We start from the raw sequence: 16,635 nt of genomic DNA on the forward strand, positions 1-16,635 counted from the left end.
CATTCCAGTTCATGCATTTTCCTGTTTACTATCCTCTTCGTAAATATTACTCTGACCAGTATTTATATGTAACAATTCACAGGACAGTAGTAGTGTTGTAGCCACAGTGGTCTGAGAATCTAAGTGACAGAAAGTAAGTAAGAAAAGATAATTGCTTTTAATAGACCAGCTTGAATGCCTGTTGCTTGCTTTTGTAAACACAAATCTTATTTTAGCTGTTAAACCATAACCAAAAATAGAAATAGTTGGAAAAGTCAATGGTTTGTTTTGTATTATTTACAGAAGTGGCAGTAATGTATAAACAATCCAAACACTCAAGTAAAAACTCTGGTGCCCAAACTAGTGTTAGCATATGAGGATATCATTCCATTTCAACAGTAAATCCAGAAATTACACTTCAACTATCGTAGTCACTTTGTAAAGGCTAAATCAAAATTACAATTAATTTTTCTTTTAAAATCTTTCATAATGGCTAGAAGTCATTTGATTGTTGAAGTTACTGCCACTTGGAGATACTCAGCACTTAGAAGATAAATTCATAGCCACTGAAACAAGTTAAGCAATTTGATTCTTTCCCTAGTTTAAGCCATTTTTCTTTAAAGAAGATGCTAAATATAGCATGTGATTGATCTGTACATATGAGGTATCTCTATATATGTGTGTACAAGGTATAGCTCCTAAGTGATCTGGTAGTCTAAGGAGTATCATCAAGAAAGAAAAACTTCATAGTAATAGAATTATAACATCTCTCCAGAAAAATTAATCATTTTCTTCCTACACACACACTCACAAATATACAGTAATACATTTTCTATAATTATTTTTGTGCCAAAAAAAATCAGACCATGGAAAGGCACTTTACTCAGTGCTGATAATCCCGTATGTTTTAATTACTCTACTATAAACCAACAAATATTGCTTCCAATGAAAGCAATTACCTTAAAAGCAGTAAAATATTCTTTATCACATCTATTGAGAGGAAAACAAAGGACTGACCTTTTCAGAAACTTTTTTTAATGGGCTAGGAAAGTATCTTATGAGGGGATGCACAGATTTTGTATACACATATAAATGTTTTCAAATGCTATTTTTCTTAGAAGTCATGAACCATTGAGCTTTAAGCGGTGTTTCAGAAACATCAGGGAATTCTCTCGCAGGTGATTAGAACCACCTTACAGTGACACACTTGGAAATAACAGACGAATGAAATAAATTACCTTTTTTGTTCTCATTTTAACCAGAATGCCAATTGAGCGCTTGCAAGCATTTCACAGACACCACTTATCCCCATCCAGCTGAAGTCAGTAGCAAACTTGTGTTGATTTCAACAGCCTTTACCAGTAGCTGGTACTAAATCAACAAAAAATCTATTGACAATAATAGAGGAATAATCGCAACAGAAATTTGTTAACCTAAAACTAAATTATAATATTAAAAAATAAAATGTAATGGAGTTATCAAAAGCAATTTACCCTTTCCAAAAGAAGTCTTAAGCAAAATGGAACATTACACAAAACAAGTTCAAGGAAGGTAATAAACTTACTGATGATCAACATAGGTTTATGGAAAATTTTTCTCGTCAAAGCAACCTGGTATTTTTCTTGTACAGGATTATAAATTCAATAATAGTAATAGTGATGATATAAATAAGATCAAAGAACATAGTTCATATTTACTAAACAGTCAATTCTAAGCTTGGAAGAAGGAAGTTTTTAAAAAACAGAAGAAAAAAAAGAAAAAGAAAAAAGAAAGACAAAAAAAATCTTGGGAACTACGTAAAAAGGTGTATCAATTAGAAATGGGAAAGTTATGCTACCTTTATATGTGACGCTGCCAAAATGCAGTACTGAGCCTACAATTCAGCAAAGATACTGATAAACTGGGGAGGTCAGCAAAAAGGCACAGAAATTATTAAAGGACTTAAAAGGTGCCATTTCATCAAAGATCCGGGAGCTCAACCTGTTCTATAACAAAAAGAAGGCTGATATGCTATACGTACCAAGGTGGGAGGAAAAGTCAATGCTACAGGGCTTTTTCATTCTAAAACTAATGTTCAAACTTTTATCAGTTCATAAAATTAACTGATAATTAATTAACTAATTAACTAATTAATAATTAACTATTCAAACGATTTATATTTTGACTAATTCTTCATTCCCATAGTTCTTCAACACAAAACTGAAAAAAAAAAAAACAAAACCACAAAAGGCAGGAACCCTTAGTGATGATGCTACACAGGTCTAACTGTATAAACCCAGGCATTCTCCCTAGCCTCAGGATATGTTCAGTGATACATTAGTAAAACTTTGAATTCTTGTCTTGCCTTTCTTTGCCTTTTAGCCCAAACAGAATTAGTTGGCAGAAATCTCTGTAGAAGTGACATTTTTCATTAAAGAGAAAAAAAAACCCTATAAGCCATTCAAAAAATATGTGTTAGCAAAGCATGCTAATACAAATGGAGGTGCAGAGTAAAACCACAAGGCAGGAACCCTTAGTGATGATGCTACACAGGTCTAACTGTATAAACCCAGGCATTCTCCCTAGCCTCAGGATATGTTCAGTGATACATTAGTAAAACTTTGAATTCTTGTCTTGCCTTTCTTTGCCTTTTAGCCCAAACAGAATTAGTTGGCAGAAATCTCTGTAGAAGTGACATTTTTCATTAAAGAGAAAAAAAAACCCTATAAGCCATTCAAAAAATATGTGTTAGCAAAGCATGCTAATACAAATGGAGGTGCAGAGTAATTGCCCCCCAGAGAACAAAATCAACCTCTGAAATTAAGCAACAATATCAGGGAGAAAGTGTTTCTTAAGTCTGGTTTGCAATTATGACCATACTAATTTTCCCATCACAAACTGGGAGAGGGAAAGAATGACTTTGCAAAACAGGGTTGTGAAAGAACAATCCTGTGGGGTCAGCTGGGGATCTGATCACAGAGCACATGATAAACATCACTAAACAAATAATTCAAAAATAGTGCAGAACGTGATTCAGTACCTCATTCAGAAGACCTGAACCCAGTCTTTATCATGCTACCTGTAAATTGGTACTAAATATTACAATTAGATTTTCAGAGCACTCTCATACGGTGCAAAAAAAAGGCATTATTTTAAGTAAGAATCAATTACCAAAATGTGATCATACCCAAGTGGGTCTCCTCAGCCTGCATGCACAGGGCATGAATAAGAAAAGTGAACAGAGCTTGAATTCCCTCAATCCCAATAAATTCCAGCTGCTAGTGAGAACAATTGGGACTGTGTGCAGCCAAGGCATTCATTAAAATAACTAATACAGGATTGAGTTGGACTTTAGAGAGACCCAAAACAGCTTAAAGGAAGAGCTGCTCCTCCTCAGGTTTGATCTGACCATCACTTACCACATCCAGTTACCAGGAGTCGTTACAAGAATAATAGAGATCGTAAAGCACAGAGTACTTTTAGAGCAGGAATGGCAGATGGGTCCTCTCGCACTCGGCAGCACAACCCAGCAGGTCACGTCACATCACATGGAGCCCCTCAACCGTACAACCCATCCTACAGGTGACAGGTGACGAGACTCAGGGGGGCAACGCGGGGAAAAGACTTACCAGAAATTATAATAGTCAGAAACAGTGTAACTGCATTTTTTAAACCATGTCAGGAAGCTAATCCTTTTGAATTCCACACAGCCAAATGTTTACAATTTAGAGCAAATTTAGGACTATGTTTTTCATTTACAGCTTACATGACACATTGGTATTAGTGCTGGAGACCATTTGCCACAAGAAATTACAGGCAAGGTTTCAGCAGTTTGTCTCATGAAAAAGCTGGCACTTGTCTGCCAAGCTGCCTTTTATTTTGCTTCTGTTTTCAGGCTTTTTTGATGAAGTTTACGATCTGATTCTGTAAGGTTTGCAAAACTCTAGTTAAAAGACATTCCTAATAAACATTCCCCACAAGGCATGAGGAATGTCTGTATCCTTCTCAGCAGAAGCTGCAAAAACCATTCAGTGGCAAGGCAAAATAATCAATTCCTGAAGTGCCAGGAACCTTCCAGTATCACTAACCAGAAATAATTTAAATTAAGACTGAAATAGACAAAATACCTATCTATTTTCTGAAGAAGCTTCTTTGGTTTTGCCTACCTTTTGACAAACTAAGAGAAAAGGACATTCATTTTCCACATAGAGAATAGAGTGATTGTAGAGTTTATAAAAATTGCCTCATTTGAAATCTTTCAGCCTTCTGAATGTCGTTGATCATCGTGACCATCGATTTATACACAGTGTTGGTACTCCTCTGGGACACAGTCAAGCGCTCGACGGCAACAGAAGATGTGCGAGCTTCCTAAAAAGGGTAAGGTTTCTGAACACGTCTCGCCCAGCCTACTACTTCTTTATAGATTATTTTCCACACATGGACCACAGGAATTAAATTTGTGTTGCAAGAAGAGAAAGCAGGTGGCGATTATGCTCCATCCTAGTGAGCGAGTGTCAGTTGGAAGGACACAGCAGTCCTGAAATGCTGAATGTAAGCTTGAAATCCTTAGTTATGCTCATGACTCTTCAAAGCATTTCCCCATCACCACAAACCGGAGGATCTCATGCTATGGATCTGTTCACTTTTACAAAAAAAGACATGATCGGGGAGGGCTCTTCTCCTTGTTGTAGCACAAGGAGCTGGAGCACGTGCAGGTGGCCAGACGCTCCAGGGGGCCTTCTGAGTCCCCTCGGCAGAGCACGTGGTGTGCACGCTGCACCTCATAAGTAGCGACAATTCAGACTCAGACTCTAGAAACATTCTCTGCCTGTCTCCGTGACAGGAGACACCAGAGCTCTTGTATGAAGGATGATGCTGCAGCAAGGAAGGACCATGATCATCTTTCTTGCCTGTCGTGGTTACCACGAAGCGAACCTGGGGTGGTCACCCTGTGCCAGGGCCTGTCCACACTCCAGACAAGCACAGATACTGCAGTTTTTCTGATTAACAAACTTGTAGCGTGATGTTTCCCAATCCAACCCCGTGATCACAGCTTGCTTTGGCCCATTCTGCCATTAGGTCTCTGCTACTTCACAAGCAGACGGACATGCCCTGGCCCAGGTCCCCTCAGACAGATCCACATGGTCCACAGGACCAAAAGGGCCTCAAAGAGGCTTTCAGAGACAAGCCCCATTTCCTAGTGAGCTCTGCTGTTTAATCGTGTAATTACAACCCAAGATGAGAGTGTAAATGGTCACATGGCTACATTTAAGAGAAATATTCTGCATGAAAAAAGAAATAGCCATTTGCTGAACCACAGATGCTATCACAGTATTAAAAACTTCAAGGGGAAGGAATTAAAAAATTAGATAAATAAGCACACTTAATTGCTATGCAACTCCTGCACAGTTCTGGGTCGATGGCCAGAGCTGGACGCGTGCTGAAGGAGGGAAGGCTGCGAGCAGCACCCGCCTGCGTGGCCCGGTGGTCAGGCCCCAGGTTTGCTAATGCTGAAGGCGGCATTAACTAAGGTGGCCACAGAAAACAGCTCCATTAGATGCAGTTCTGAACGCGTAAGGATACCGAGGCAATGGATTCATAAACACACCGATGCAACTAATGCATCCCTAACCTTTGCCTATGGTATTGAACCTTTTAAAAACACAGCTGATTCGATCTGAAAGCTCCTTTGTAAGTACTTCAGGCCGTTGAACAGGCAAAAAAAGTTAAAAAAAGAAACACTGTATCTTAAAAAAAGCTTATTGTAGAGACACTATGGCAACTCAGGGGAAAAAGGGAAGAGAAAGAATGGTGATGTATGTGGAGAAAATACCACCACGGGAAAAAAGGAAACTACATTGTAATTATATCAGCTTTTTTTTTTTTTTATAAGTATCATTCAAGGTAATGTTTCAGTGTATCTCACATCTGCATTTAATGTGAACATCACGTTCAAAACTGGTTGAGATCCAAAATGAGCAAGAAGAAAGTATGCAGATTTCAATGTTAAACTGCCACACTGTAATGCCAGCTAGAAAATTATCTTTCGTTCCTCTCACTTGCATCCAGGACTGGCAGAACATCCCATCCCGGGCCTCATTTCTCCTCATGTCTGAAAAGTCAGCGTAAGCTCTGCTTTTTGATTTCCCTGCCCACCTCCTGTATCTTCCCAGCCTGTTTCATTGCAGAGATCAGCCTTTGGTGACAGGCCACTGTTGTGAGAGGTGGCAGAGGAAGGGACTAGGAAAGGAAAATTCCTTCAACTAACACCCAGATTCAATAGTAGCATCTCCTTTGGCGAACTGAAGAGATAAAACAGAGGGTATCAGACAATGGGGGAAGAGAGACAAGTAGGAGACCATAAACATTTCTGCCAGCCTCAACTGTTGGTGTACAAAAAGTTGTCAGGAAAAATGTTGAGAGAAAAACAAGGAAGTTGTGTGGTATCTATCACAATGGCAGAGGGGACAATTATTCCTGATGGAAAAAGAAAAGAAAGAAATGTGTGAGTCTTTGGAGAACAAAGTAAGAAAAGATATGGAAAATATACAAACACAACAGAATATGAAATACAAACGGGTACATAACAGGGGGATGTATAACAAAGCACAGGCAATTGCAGCAGAGGAAACAGAGCAACTGACTGTCAGATAAAAAGATGGATTTGAAGAGAACAGAGAAAATAATGCCCACAAAGAAAGCAGCAAACAAAGAAAATCTATTTACAGACAGACATTAGGGAGCAGGGATATATTTTAGTTTCTGATTTTTTTAAAGCTCTCTGTTTGCTACTATAGTTTTCATTTTGAACTTTTTTCCTCCATAAATTGGGGAACCATACGGAAGAATGCACACTTTCACTGTGACTGCCCACCACTGACACTGGAACTAGAGATGATGCTCAGATATATTCAGATGTACGAGCCATACACACCAACCTTTAAACAACAGGGAGGCTGCAAGAAAGGAGACTGACAAAGGCAGGGAGAGTCCATACTTTCTGACAACCTATGTATTTTAAGTTATTTCTTCCCCTCTCTGTCCCCCATACTTCCTTTAACATTCCTCAAATGTACATTATGCATAAGAGCTAATTTTACCACAGAGGCCTGCTTCAGCATGCTTTTGATATTAGCAGAGGTTCAGTTATAAATACTAAGCTGATATTTTTTCCAGAGGAAAACTAGAATCTTGAACCTTGCTCCTTTCAAGCATTCAACTACTTTTCAATTATAAAGCTACTGTGGGCTAAATTTGCAAACCACTCCTCAGAAAAATCACTGCTTTTCTCTCAGGAACCTTAGAAAATGCATACAGAATATAATATGGAGAGTAAGAATTAGAAGAGAATAAAAATATATACAGTCTTCTGAATAGAACAGATTTGTTCACAGGAATAATAATTAAAAATACATTTTAAACGTTGCTCCAGTATACTTGGCCCTCTTTTTATTTGATGATCTGCAAATGCTATTTCAGAAGCAGTTTAAATGTTGATTTAAATATCATTATAGAAGCCAAACATCTTAATTTCCTTACAGCCTTCTTGTTTTCATTTTGCACAATTTGTGACAGGACTTTTTTCACATTATAAAAAGCATAGCTCCTCAGGAAAAGTTCATATTTAAGTTGGATTCTAGCACTCTTAAGAACAGTAAGGACACATTTTGACAGTCTTACTGATACAAATACTGGCCTAATATCATTAAAGACAACAGAAGAATGACATAAAAACAGGATCCAGGTCAAAACAAATTAAATTTTAAACGTGTTTGTGTGTCTGTGGTTATGTGCATATGTACATGTGCATAAACAAAAAATCCACCTACAGAGAACCGTTGCAGTTCATAAAATCACATACTTAACTTGTCTTTTCATATACCATTAGTAAATGTGTTTACTTTTATTAAGATGACCTGAAATTCATACTACAAGGAAAATCCTGACCTTTCAGAAACTAACTGTGACCACACCATTAATCTGCCACCCTAAATAAAAACAGGTTTGTGCAACCTACTCTCAGTAAGGTATAAATATGTACATAAAAATGCTGTTTCCAACAAACACTTCAATGTTGTGGACTTGGTGATTTTAAGCAGGAAATTCTTCCTCTAGAATTCTTTTAAAATGCATTTGTTATAAAATCATACTTCTAAGCCACCCTCTTTCCCTCTCCTTCCAGCAGCGCGGTGTCTCTGCCACCTGTAACCAGCAAGGATTCACATGTTTTTTAACTCATGTCAGTGCACATAAAGAAATTGCCATTGTTTAAAATGTGTTTACAAGTGAAAAAAACCTGAAATTTCAGTGGCTCCCATTGCAACCTGAACGGTTCATCTTTATAGCAGAAAAACTTATTGAGCAGTTTGTCTCTTACACCGAACCACGCAATATTGTGTTCCATTATTAGGAGCTGAATTACTTAACAAAGCATTTCTATTTACAATATTATTTATTCTCTTTTCACTTCAGAGCAGAAAAGCAAAGCAACTCCTATTTTAAAACAGCTGTGCTAAAAAGCTACTTCAAAAACTCATTACTGAAAGACGCATACCAGATTTCACTTTAAGTTTACTATTGTTCAATCTTTCCTCATAGACTGAAGTTCACAGTGTGCTACTGCCTTACAATGCTCCTCTGTTCCCAAACGACTGTAAATGCATCCAGAGAAACTTCATTCCCAACTATCCATCTCATTCTTTTTTGAGGATTAGCTGTAGTGTAATTGCTGTATCTCAAGTACTTTACACTTGGTTATTAAAATGCTAACAGCTACCAGCTTTCAGCAACTCCATCTTTTAATATCCAAGGAGGCTCTGCATGAGTATAGTAATTTGCCTTTATGGTAAACTGAAAGACGGCAAATGAAATTATAACGCTAAAACGTTAGTTACACTGCAATAGCTACTAAGTAGTAACAATGGGAATATCAAAGCCTACAACAGTACTTGAGAAAATAGCAAAAGAACTTAAAATACACTACTACAGATGAACTGAATACCTAGAAATAGCATTTGTGCTATAATACAGCCACTAAAGCCCCCATTGAAAAATGATATTTCACTGGCACCGAGTCTTGAACAAATGTAGAGTAAGATACAGTCATTACTTACTGGTTTAGCGTCACATCTAGGATGAAAGATGATCCAAAAGCATCAACCTGGAAGCTGGCTCGAGCAATGTGGGTAGACTGCAATATTGAAAAGACTGGAATTAGTATTCAGCTACAACAAAACATATCATACAGGTTTGTGAACACATCAAGTAAATATTACTAATTAACAATATGTCATTAACCAAAAAAAATGCATTGAAATGGACAAAGCAGTCTATGATAATGAATAAGACATCTGTTTTCTGAATCTATGAGGCTTCAAGAATTCCCAACAACACAACCTGTGACTGGGATGCTCTGCCTTAGTAAGCCCCCATCTTAACCCATCCACACTGTAGAAAACAGCTCTTTTCTTTGAACTTCCATCCTGGGCAAAACCCTGAGCAAACCCAAGTGGAAAACTTCCCCCAGCTAATGTGTAACTCATTGCTTAACCTGACTCTAGACACAGACTGTTGGAGAACAGCTGAGACGTTATCAGTTTGGTCAGACCAGGACACACTCACAAATCTCACCGACATTACCTGAAAGAAACTGTTCATTCAGACGGACTCTCATTTAAGCCCATATAGTGAGGTGATAGCAATGGGCTAAAATCATTAGTTGCATTTTCTGTAAAGCTCTGACTCACCACCCTGTGAGGTGTCCTGTCCTCCAAAAGGCTCCCAAAACTCCAACTCCCTGAGCAGTCACTAAAACCGAAGAAAAATGGGTGCTAGAGAAACATCTTTCTTTCTTTTTCTTCCTTTCTCTTTCTTTCTTTTTCTTTCTTTCTTTTTTCTTTCTTTTCTTTCTTTCTTTCTCTTTCTTTCTCTCTTTCTCTCTTTCTTTCTCTCTTTGCCATACATTTTCCCCGAATTAATTGCTTTCATTCAGTCCTGCAGAGAACAAACATGGGAATACTTTGTAACTCACAATCTGCCAGAAATAGAATATTTATTCTAGTAGTAATGGAAGAAAATACTCAGCTATCCAATGGAAACATTACAGTTGTTTCTAGACCTGAAAATTCCCAAGAAACGGAACAGCCTTGTTATTTAACTAATTAATAAGAAAAGCTACTTTCGGACATTTTGGAGCACTTTCAACTTTGTTCTTATTTGCTTTCCATTGAAATTTGCACATTAAGATTTGAAGCATGTAGACAGAGGAATCTAAGAGGAAACACTGAAGAACCACTTACAACTCTAAACTACACTTCTCTAAATAAACACAATACAAGATAGTACAACTGTAACAAATGATTTATTGAAAACTCTGGGAAACACAGGACAGGATGGGATAATGTGAATCATCAAATTCACTCTCTCTAAAACTACTGGCAGGCTTTCAATAGGCATTAAATCCAGAAGAGTTGAGAATACCAGTTTCCCTGGAAAAGAACAGCAACAAAGAAACAGAAAGTCGAGGGAACCATGACTTTTTTGTTTATTACATTTTTCAGTTGCCCTACAGCAGAATTTTCCTTTTATGTCTACATATATAAGCATGAGTATTAATAAATAAAGACAACAACCATGAATACATATTTACAAAGAGTTGATTCCTTTAAAAAAACCAAAAGTCAAGACAGCTTCTCTCACCAGAGGATGCTCAGGCTGAGTGCCCTCTATAAAAATGTCTAGCTGTGCCGCTGCAGTGAACGTGCATGCAAAATTGCATGATTCCAGATATTGCAAAATTCCAGATATTTACATTACAGTTTAGAAGGATGCAGTATTAACTGGAAAGCTTCTTAGAAGGCCTCTCAGTAGATATAATTCACAGAGTCAGGTATCCTTTCAGCTATTCCCATTACATCTGACCTGCTCTGTAACACAGGCCACAGGTCTTCACTAAGTGTTTCTCGTAATTTCTGGATGATTTAAGAGCATCTCTTTTGAACAAAGGTATAATCTTTGACCAACTAACTGAATATAACACATAGTTTACCTTATCTGGGTAAATAATTTCAGTGATTAATTACCATCAATATTAAAAGCCTACTTTCTAGCCAAAAAAGCCTAAAGAAAAAAAAGGCAGTAATTCAGTAATTTCCTCACATCACCCATTTTGATCCCTTTTTGAAAGTACAGGATTCAAGCTAGTCCCAAATGACCCGTGACACAGACGGCTGGTACCTGTAAGGCAACGATGGACCCCCACAGCACGTACAGCCACCCACACGCGGGACGGCCATTTAGCTGTTTCTGGCCTGCAGCAGCTAGCGCAACCACAAATACAGCAAAACCAACCATCAACAAATTATCACGTTAGCATTGGCATTTCTTTTCCAACTCTCAGGCAGCAGAGTTTGCTTTGAATGATTTTTAAATTCCATCTTCTCTTGCTAGATGTGAATTTTTAGGCTGCTGCTCATAAACAGGATGTGACAGGCCAGGAACCGAGTAAGGCACTAGGGGCCAACGCTAGTTTTGTCATTCCCTTGTTCCACTGCAGCATGTTTGCTAACCTTAACTAACCTTCATTTACCTACCTGCACCGCAACAACCACTTTCTGATCAAAGGAGTAATGGCAGCCCAGCTGTTCACCTTTCATCATTACATTATTAAATAATTAACATTTTACAGCACTTTATTACTTCTGTTTGTTAACAACATAGCTACATATGCCATCATTTATATCTGTATACACAGTATAACCAAGTCTTCTATATGACCATATGCTGGTACCAAAAGAGAATTCGTCAGTAAGGAAGAATATAAAAAGCCTAACTTAAATTTCTAAATGTACATATACTAAATGTAGCATTTGTCATTAAAACGTATTCACCTCATTCACTATAAGAGCAAAAATGACTAGGGGTTTTTTTGTTTGGTCTGGTTTGGTTTTTAACTGCTAGGTATACTGCATCGTATTGATTTGGTCTGGGAAATTTCCTCCCTTGAACACGTCTCTAAGATAAACAATTACAAGGCTAATGTATTTCTGAGGTGACCCTGGACCACAGTTATTCCCTGGCAGAAGCTGTTAATGTGGATTTAAGGGAGAAAATGCCTATTAATAAATTAAGATGAAAAACATTACACAGATGTAACCACCCCCAAGACAAGCGGTGCAAACTCAGGAAGCTCACCATTAAGTTTAAGCTCAAGCGCAATCAAGAGTATCTCAAGTGTGTCTCAAACCTACTGAGATACCACGATGCACATTTTGGATAGCCAGACAAACTCAGCCCTTTCCAGAAATCACAACCCTTCCAGATTCAAAGGACCCTTCAACCCTGATACGCAGTTGCAATACACTGCAACACTGCATACTGTGGGCTGCTGCCGAAAACAGACAGCTCTGCCCCATCCCGGTCACGTGTTCCCGCCTGCTCTCCCCTGTCGGCTCGTGTGACTGCCCAGAAAGTCAGATCAGCATCAGAAAATTAATCATTACTTGGAGTGGATCCGTCTTCTGTCAGACAAATAAGCTGATCCAAATAAACTATATAGTCACACCATGAGTAGAGGTGATGGAAAGAAGCTGGATGGGACATGCAAGAGAGAATGAAGAGGAAGACAGATCCTCCTTTTCAATGACAGCTAACAGATCTCATTCAGCATAACAAAAACCTGCACCTTAAGAGTGCCAGCCACTACATTCTTTAGGATACAACTCTTCTGAATATCTGCTTAAAAACCACAAAATAAAGACACGGATTTTAAAAAGTCTTGGCCCTACATTATTTTTAAGCACATCTACATGCCTGCTCAGTGAATAGGTAAAATAGCCAGCTGAAAGGGAAGCTTAGATTCATAGACATATGTCAATAAAAGAACCCAAAGAAAGGAAGTAAGTACTTTTGTGCCATCTATACCACCTCATTCAAGCAGAAGTAACAAGAAAGACAACAGCAAAGGCTCCTCTAAACCACTGAAGCAAGACAATCAGTTATGTCATTCAGTTCTCAAACCAAGGAACTTTCTCAGAAAATTCGAGGCTTTTTCAACAACCATAGATGTGACACATCGACGGCTGACAACTGAGTCATAAAAGGGGAGTTTTTGGAGACCAGGAGAAACGCACTCAATGCAGAACATGAACAAGAGCCAGGAAAGGAGAATCCAACAACTTAATGGAAGAGTGCAGTGCCTGTGCATCCGAAACAATCAAAAAGATCTGAAATTTTAATGTCATGCAGCTGAAGAAGGAAAATACCGATAACAACTCTGAAATCAGCTGCAGTACTTTCAGATGCAATTTCTAGAGGCACATAAAGTGTACTGCCCCGCAAGCCCCCCTACAGAAAATACTAAGCATCCCATGCATCCAGTGCAACTATGGGAGAGCTAGCTTTTGTCAAAGATTGCAAAGTTTAAGCGTCTCAGTGAACATCTGTAAGGAATCAAAAGTAAATGGAGGGGAAAGGATTATTTCAAATCACTAAGCACAAAGATATCTTATCTAAAACAAATATTAAAAGCTTGAATCCTAGAAAAACAAAAGTGGTATGCAAACCTTCCTGCCAAACCAAGAGGGATGCGATTCCAATTATTTTAAATCACCTGCTCTATGCTTTAGGGATCACTGCAGTAACAGAGGAGATGGGCAATCAGTAGCAAATATGACTCTTTATTATTACAAAGAAACACAACAAAATAATGATGATTTCTGATACAGTCCCTTCAGTACCTCTGCTGGGGATCAGCCTTCTCCAGAAACTGGCCCTGAAGAATGAGCATCTCCACAGGGAATACAGGTACATAAACTACAACCAATGTCTATCATCACAGATCAATGGTGAGCTTCATTGCACTGTACTGTAGGTAACCTTAAATATGTTTGGAAGATTTTAATTTCAAACAGGTCAAATATTTTAACCACCAGTGAAACACTTACAAGCTACGCACTTTCTTAACAAACAAACTAACAAGAATTTTGGAAGGAAGCATTTTAGACATTTTCCTCACATTGTGTATAATTAGTTGGGTGTTGAAAGCAGCATAGTAACATGATGGCTAATATTTTTCCCCATTAAAATAAGAAAAAAGATAATTAAAAATACATTGTGATATAACATGCAGTTCCTCATAATACGTTTCTTACTTCTGAAGTATGCTGCATAAAGCACTTAGATGCTTTTTAATAAGTTTTGCTGGAATAGATAACAATAATTTCTATCAAAATAGAAGAATGCCTTTTGAAAAAAAATTGATGAGAATATCCTATTTATATGCTTGCTCTTTGATGTAAGGAATTTTATATTTACTACTATTTATAGCATTGTGGTTTCTAATTAAAAGATTCTGATCAAATTTGTAGACTCAGAAGAAAAGCATCAAGAGAATCAAGAGAGAAAATAATACAGAATGTTATAGCAAGAGAGAACTTAAAAGCTATGCTTCAGAGCTTGTAAGAACAATGAGGTTTTATAGCAGACACTCTGGGAGTCAGTCACATTTACAAAATAACAGATTCCTGAGCTATTAATTTAATATCCCCTCCCTCCATTTAACAGGAGAACAGAAACCTCAGCTTGTTAACAATCCTTTAAGTATGTATGAAATGACTTGTGAAACATGAAATGTTTCTTAAGTTCAGTAAGGACGCAGATAAGTCCATAGGCAATCAAAATAAATACATTCATGAGATTAAATGAAAAATACATTAATCTTTTTATGTATTTTACCCTAGAAAGAATTTTAACTGTGGTTTTGAAAACATAGATTTTGCTACAGTAGAGGAATACAGTGCTAATTAGCACATGTACACATTATATAAGGACAATTTTCAGCCTCATTTGTGTTGTAATAAATCCAGAGTATATTGTTACTGTACATAAAATAAGAAATTTGTTCAAAGACTTACTTTTCTACTTGCACTGGGAAGAAAAAAAGAAAAAAACTTAAAAATACATTAATCTTTTTATGTAGATTTACCTAGAAAGAATTTTAACTGTGGTTTTGAAAACATAGATTTTGCTACAGTAGAGGAATACAGTGCTAATTAGCACATGTACACATTATATAAGGACAATTTTCAGCCTCATTTGTGTTGTAATAAATCCAGAGTATATTGTTACTGTACATAAAATAAGAAATTTGTTCAAAGACTTACTTTTCTACTTGCACTGAGAAGAAAAAAAGAAAAAAACTTTGCTCAGAGACAAAATTCAGAGATAAGCCTAGGTCTAATAATAAGAATAAATATCTCCAAGCCAAAGAATCACTTTTAAAAAATAAACAATAAAACATAAACGCAACATGATTTCCTCAGACCCTCTCTATTGCCATTTGCAAATATCTAATTTTAATCAAAAGTTCAGTGTCACTGAACTGGATTCACATATCACAGCATATTAAAGAACTGCAAAATCTCTTTTTTACTTTCCCTAGCATTCTCAAAATATTTATAGGCACTCATTTACTATATTAATCAACATTATTTGCCATTTTTCATGCAAGCTCTCTTTTTATCCCATGCATAAATCTAAATATCTATGGGGCTTTCTTTAGGGGAAAAAAAAGGTTATTTAATGAAAAAACTGCAGAATAGAAGCATGGTTTGATGAAAAGGCTTTTACAGCTGCCTCTTCGGGGTACATTTAGTAAATAAGTCATTTATTCTGAGGAAAAGCTAGAAATAAGAAAAGATTTTAAGAGGTCCGTGTTCATTTTTGAATCCTGGATCACATATCTGTTCTCCGTGCCAAATGAGGGTGGGGCAGAGGGAGAGTTAAACACCATCAGCCGGAGCGCAGTGCCATGGCCCAGTTCACTTTGGCGGGGTTTTGCCAGCTCTCAGCAGATGAAGATCTTGACAAAGTCGTAAACATGACCTAAAGTAGCTTTTCTCCGCATAAACATCATACTATCAATGAAATCAGAGTCAGAAGCAAGGACTGCTTGTACCTCTAAAATGCCAGTAATTATTCTTCTCAATAGTAAAAAAAAAAACCAACCCAAACTCTTTTATTATTTATTTGCGGTTTTGAAATCAGAGGCTGTTTGGATTTACTCAATACAGGAAAGTAAAAGGGTTCCCCAGAAATATGGATGAGGGGAACAGCACCAGGAAAAAGGAAACCCGAGCACAAACCGACGCAATGCATTATGCAGGTATCACTACTGCAGATCCAATACCTGGGTAGCAGCAGGGACCCTTCAGAGGTCCTACAGAGATAGAGTGCAGAGCTCTGTTGGACTCGGCTATATCTGCTCATGCATCTCACCCTAGACCTTCACACGACACTCCAAAAACATGGGCATCTTTGAACAGTTACAACAAATTGACTAAGAAAAAATAATTCTTATTATCCCCTGCAAACTTCTCTTCTTGCTCTCCTTCCTCCCCTCCACTTCATCTTTCTCAAAAATTCACCCAAGGTTAAATGACGGAGCAATGAAGACAGGAAAACTATCGAGCTGTCACTGTTAGCAAATTTAGCATGAACTACCATTTGATCTCACAGATCTAAAAGGACAAATTTAAGTAACTGAATGGGCAAGATGCTGCTTCCGAAGAGGCAATCTAACACTTGTTTCCAGCACCAAAAAAAACCAGTGGTACAGGGTCTTATACTTGCCGTGCTTTCATGTATAGAAGATGATGTTAGTTTGACTTTAAGAAAATT

At 37.5% G+C, this 16,635-nt stretch overlaps 1 protein-coding gene across 1 annotated transcript in view; it reads right to left on the minus strand.

The window, feature by feature from the left end:
* The window catches only part of ADAM22 (ADAM metallopeptidase domain 22), a 123,184-nt gene extending 111,572 nt beyond the window's left edge, over positions 1-11,612 (minus strand). Inside the window, exons 1-3 of the mRNA XM_019471096.1 lie at positions 11,546-11,612; positions 9,355-9,374; positions 9,072-9,148 (exon numbers count right to left, since the gene is read on the minus strand). Of these exons, the coding sequence (XP_019326641.1) occupies positions 9,072-9,148; positions 9,355-9,374; positions 11,546-11,612 (164 nt within the window). The remainder of the gene's footprint in view (positions 1-9,071; positions 9,149-9,354; positions 9,375-11,545) is intronic.
* Between the last annotated feature and the right edge of the window lie 5,023 nt (positions 11,613-16,635).

This window comes from Aptenodytes forsteri, unplaced genomic scaffold, assembly GCF_000699145.1.
Source record: "Aptenodytes forsteri isolate BGI_AS27 unplaced genomic scaffold, ASM69914v1 Scaffold172, whole genome shotgun sequence".
NCBI classification, from domain to species: Eukaryota; Metazoa; Chordata; class Aves; order Sphenisciformes; family Spheniscidae; genus Aptenodytes; species Aptenodytes forsteri.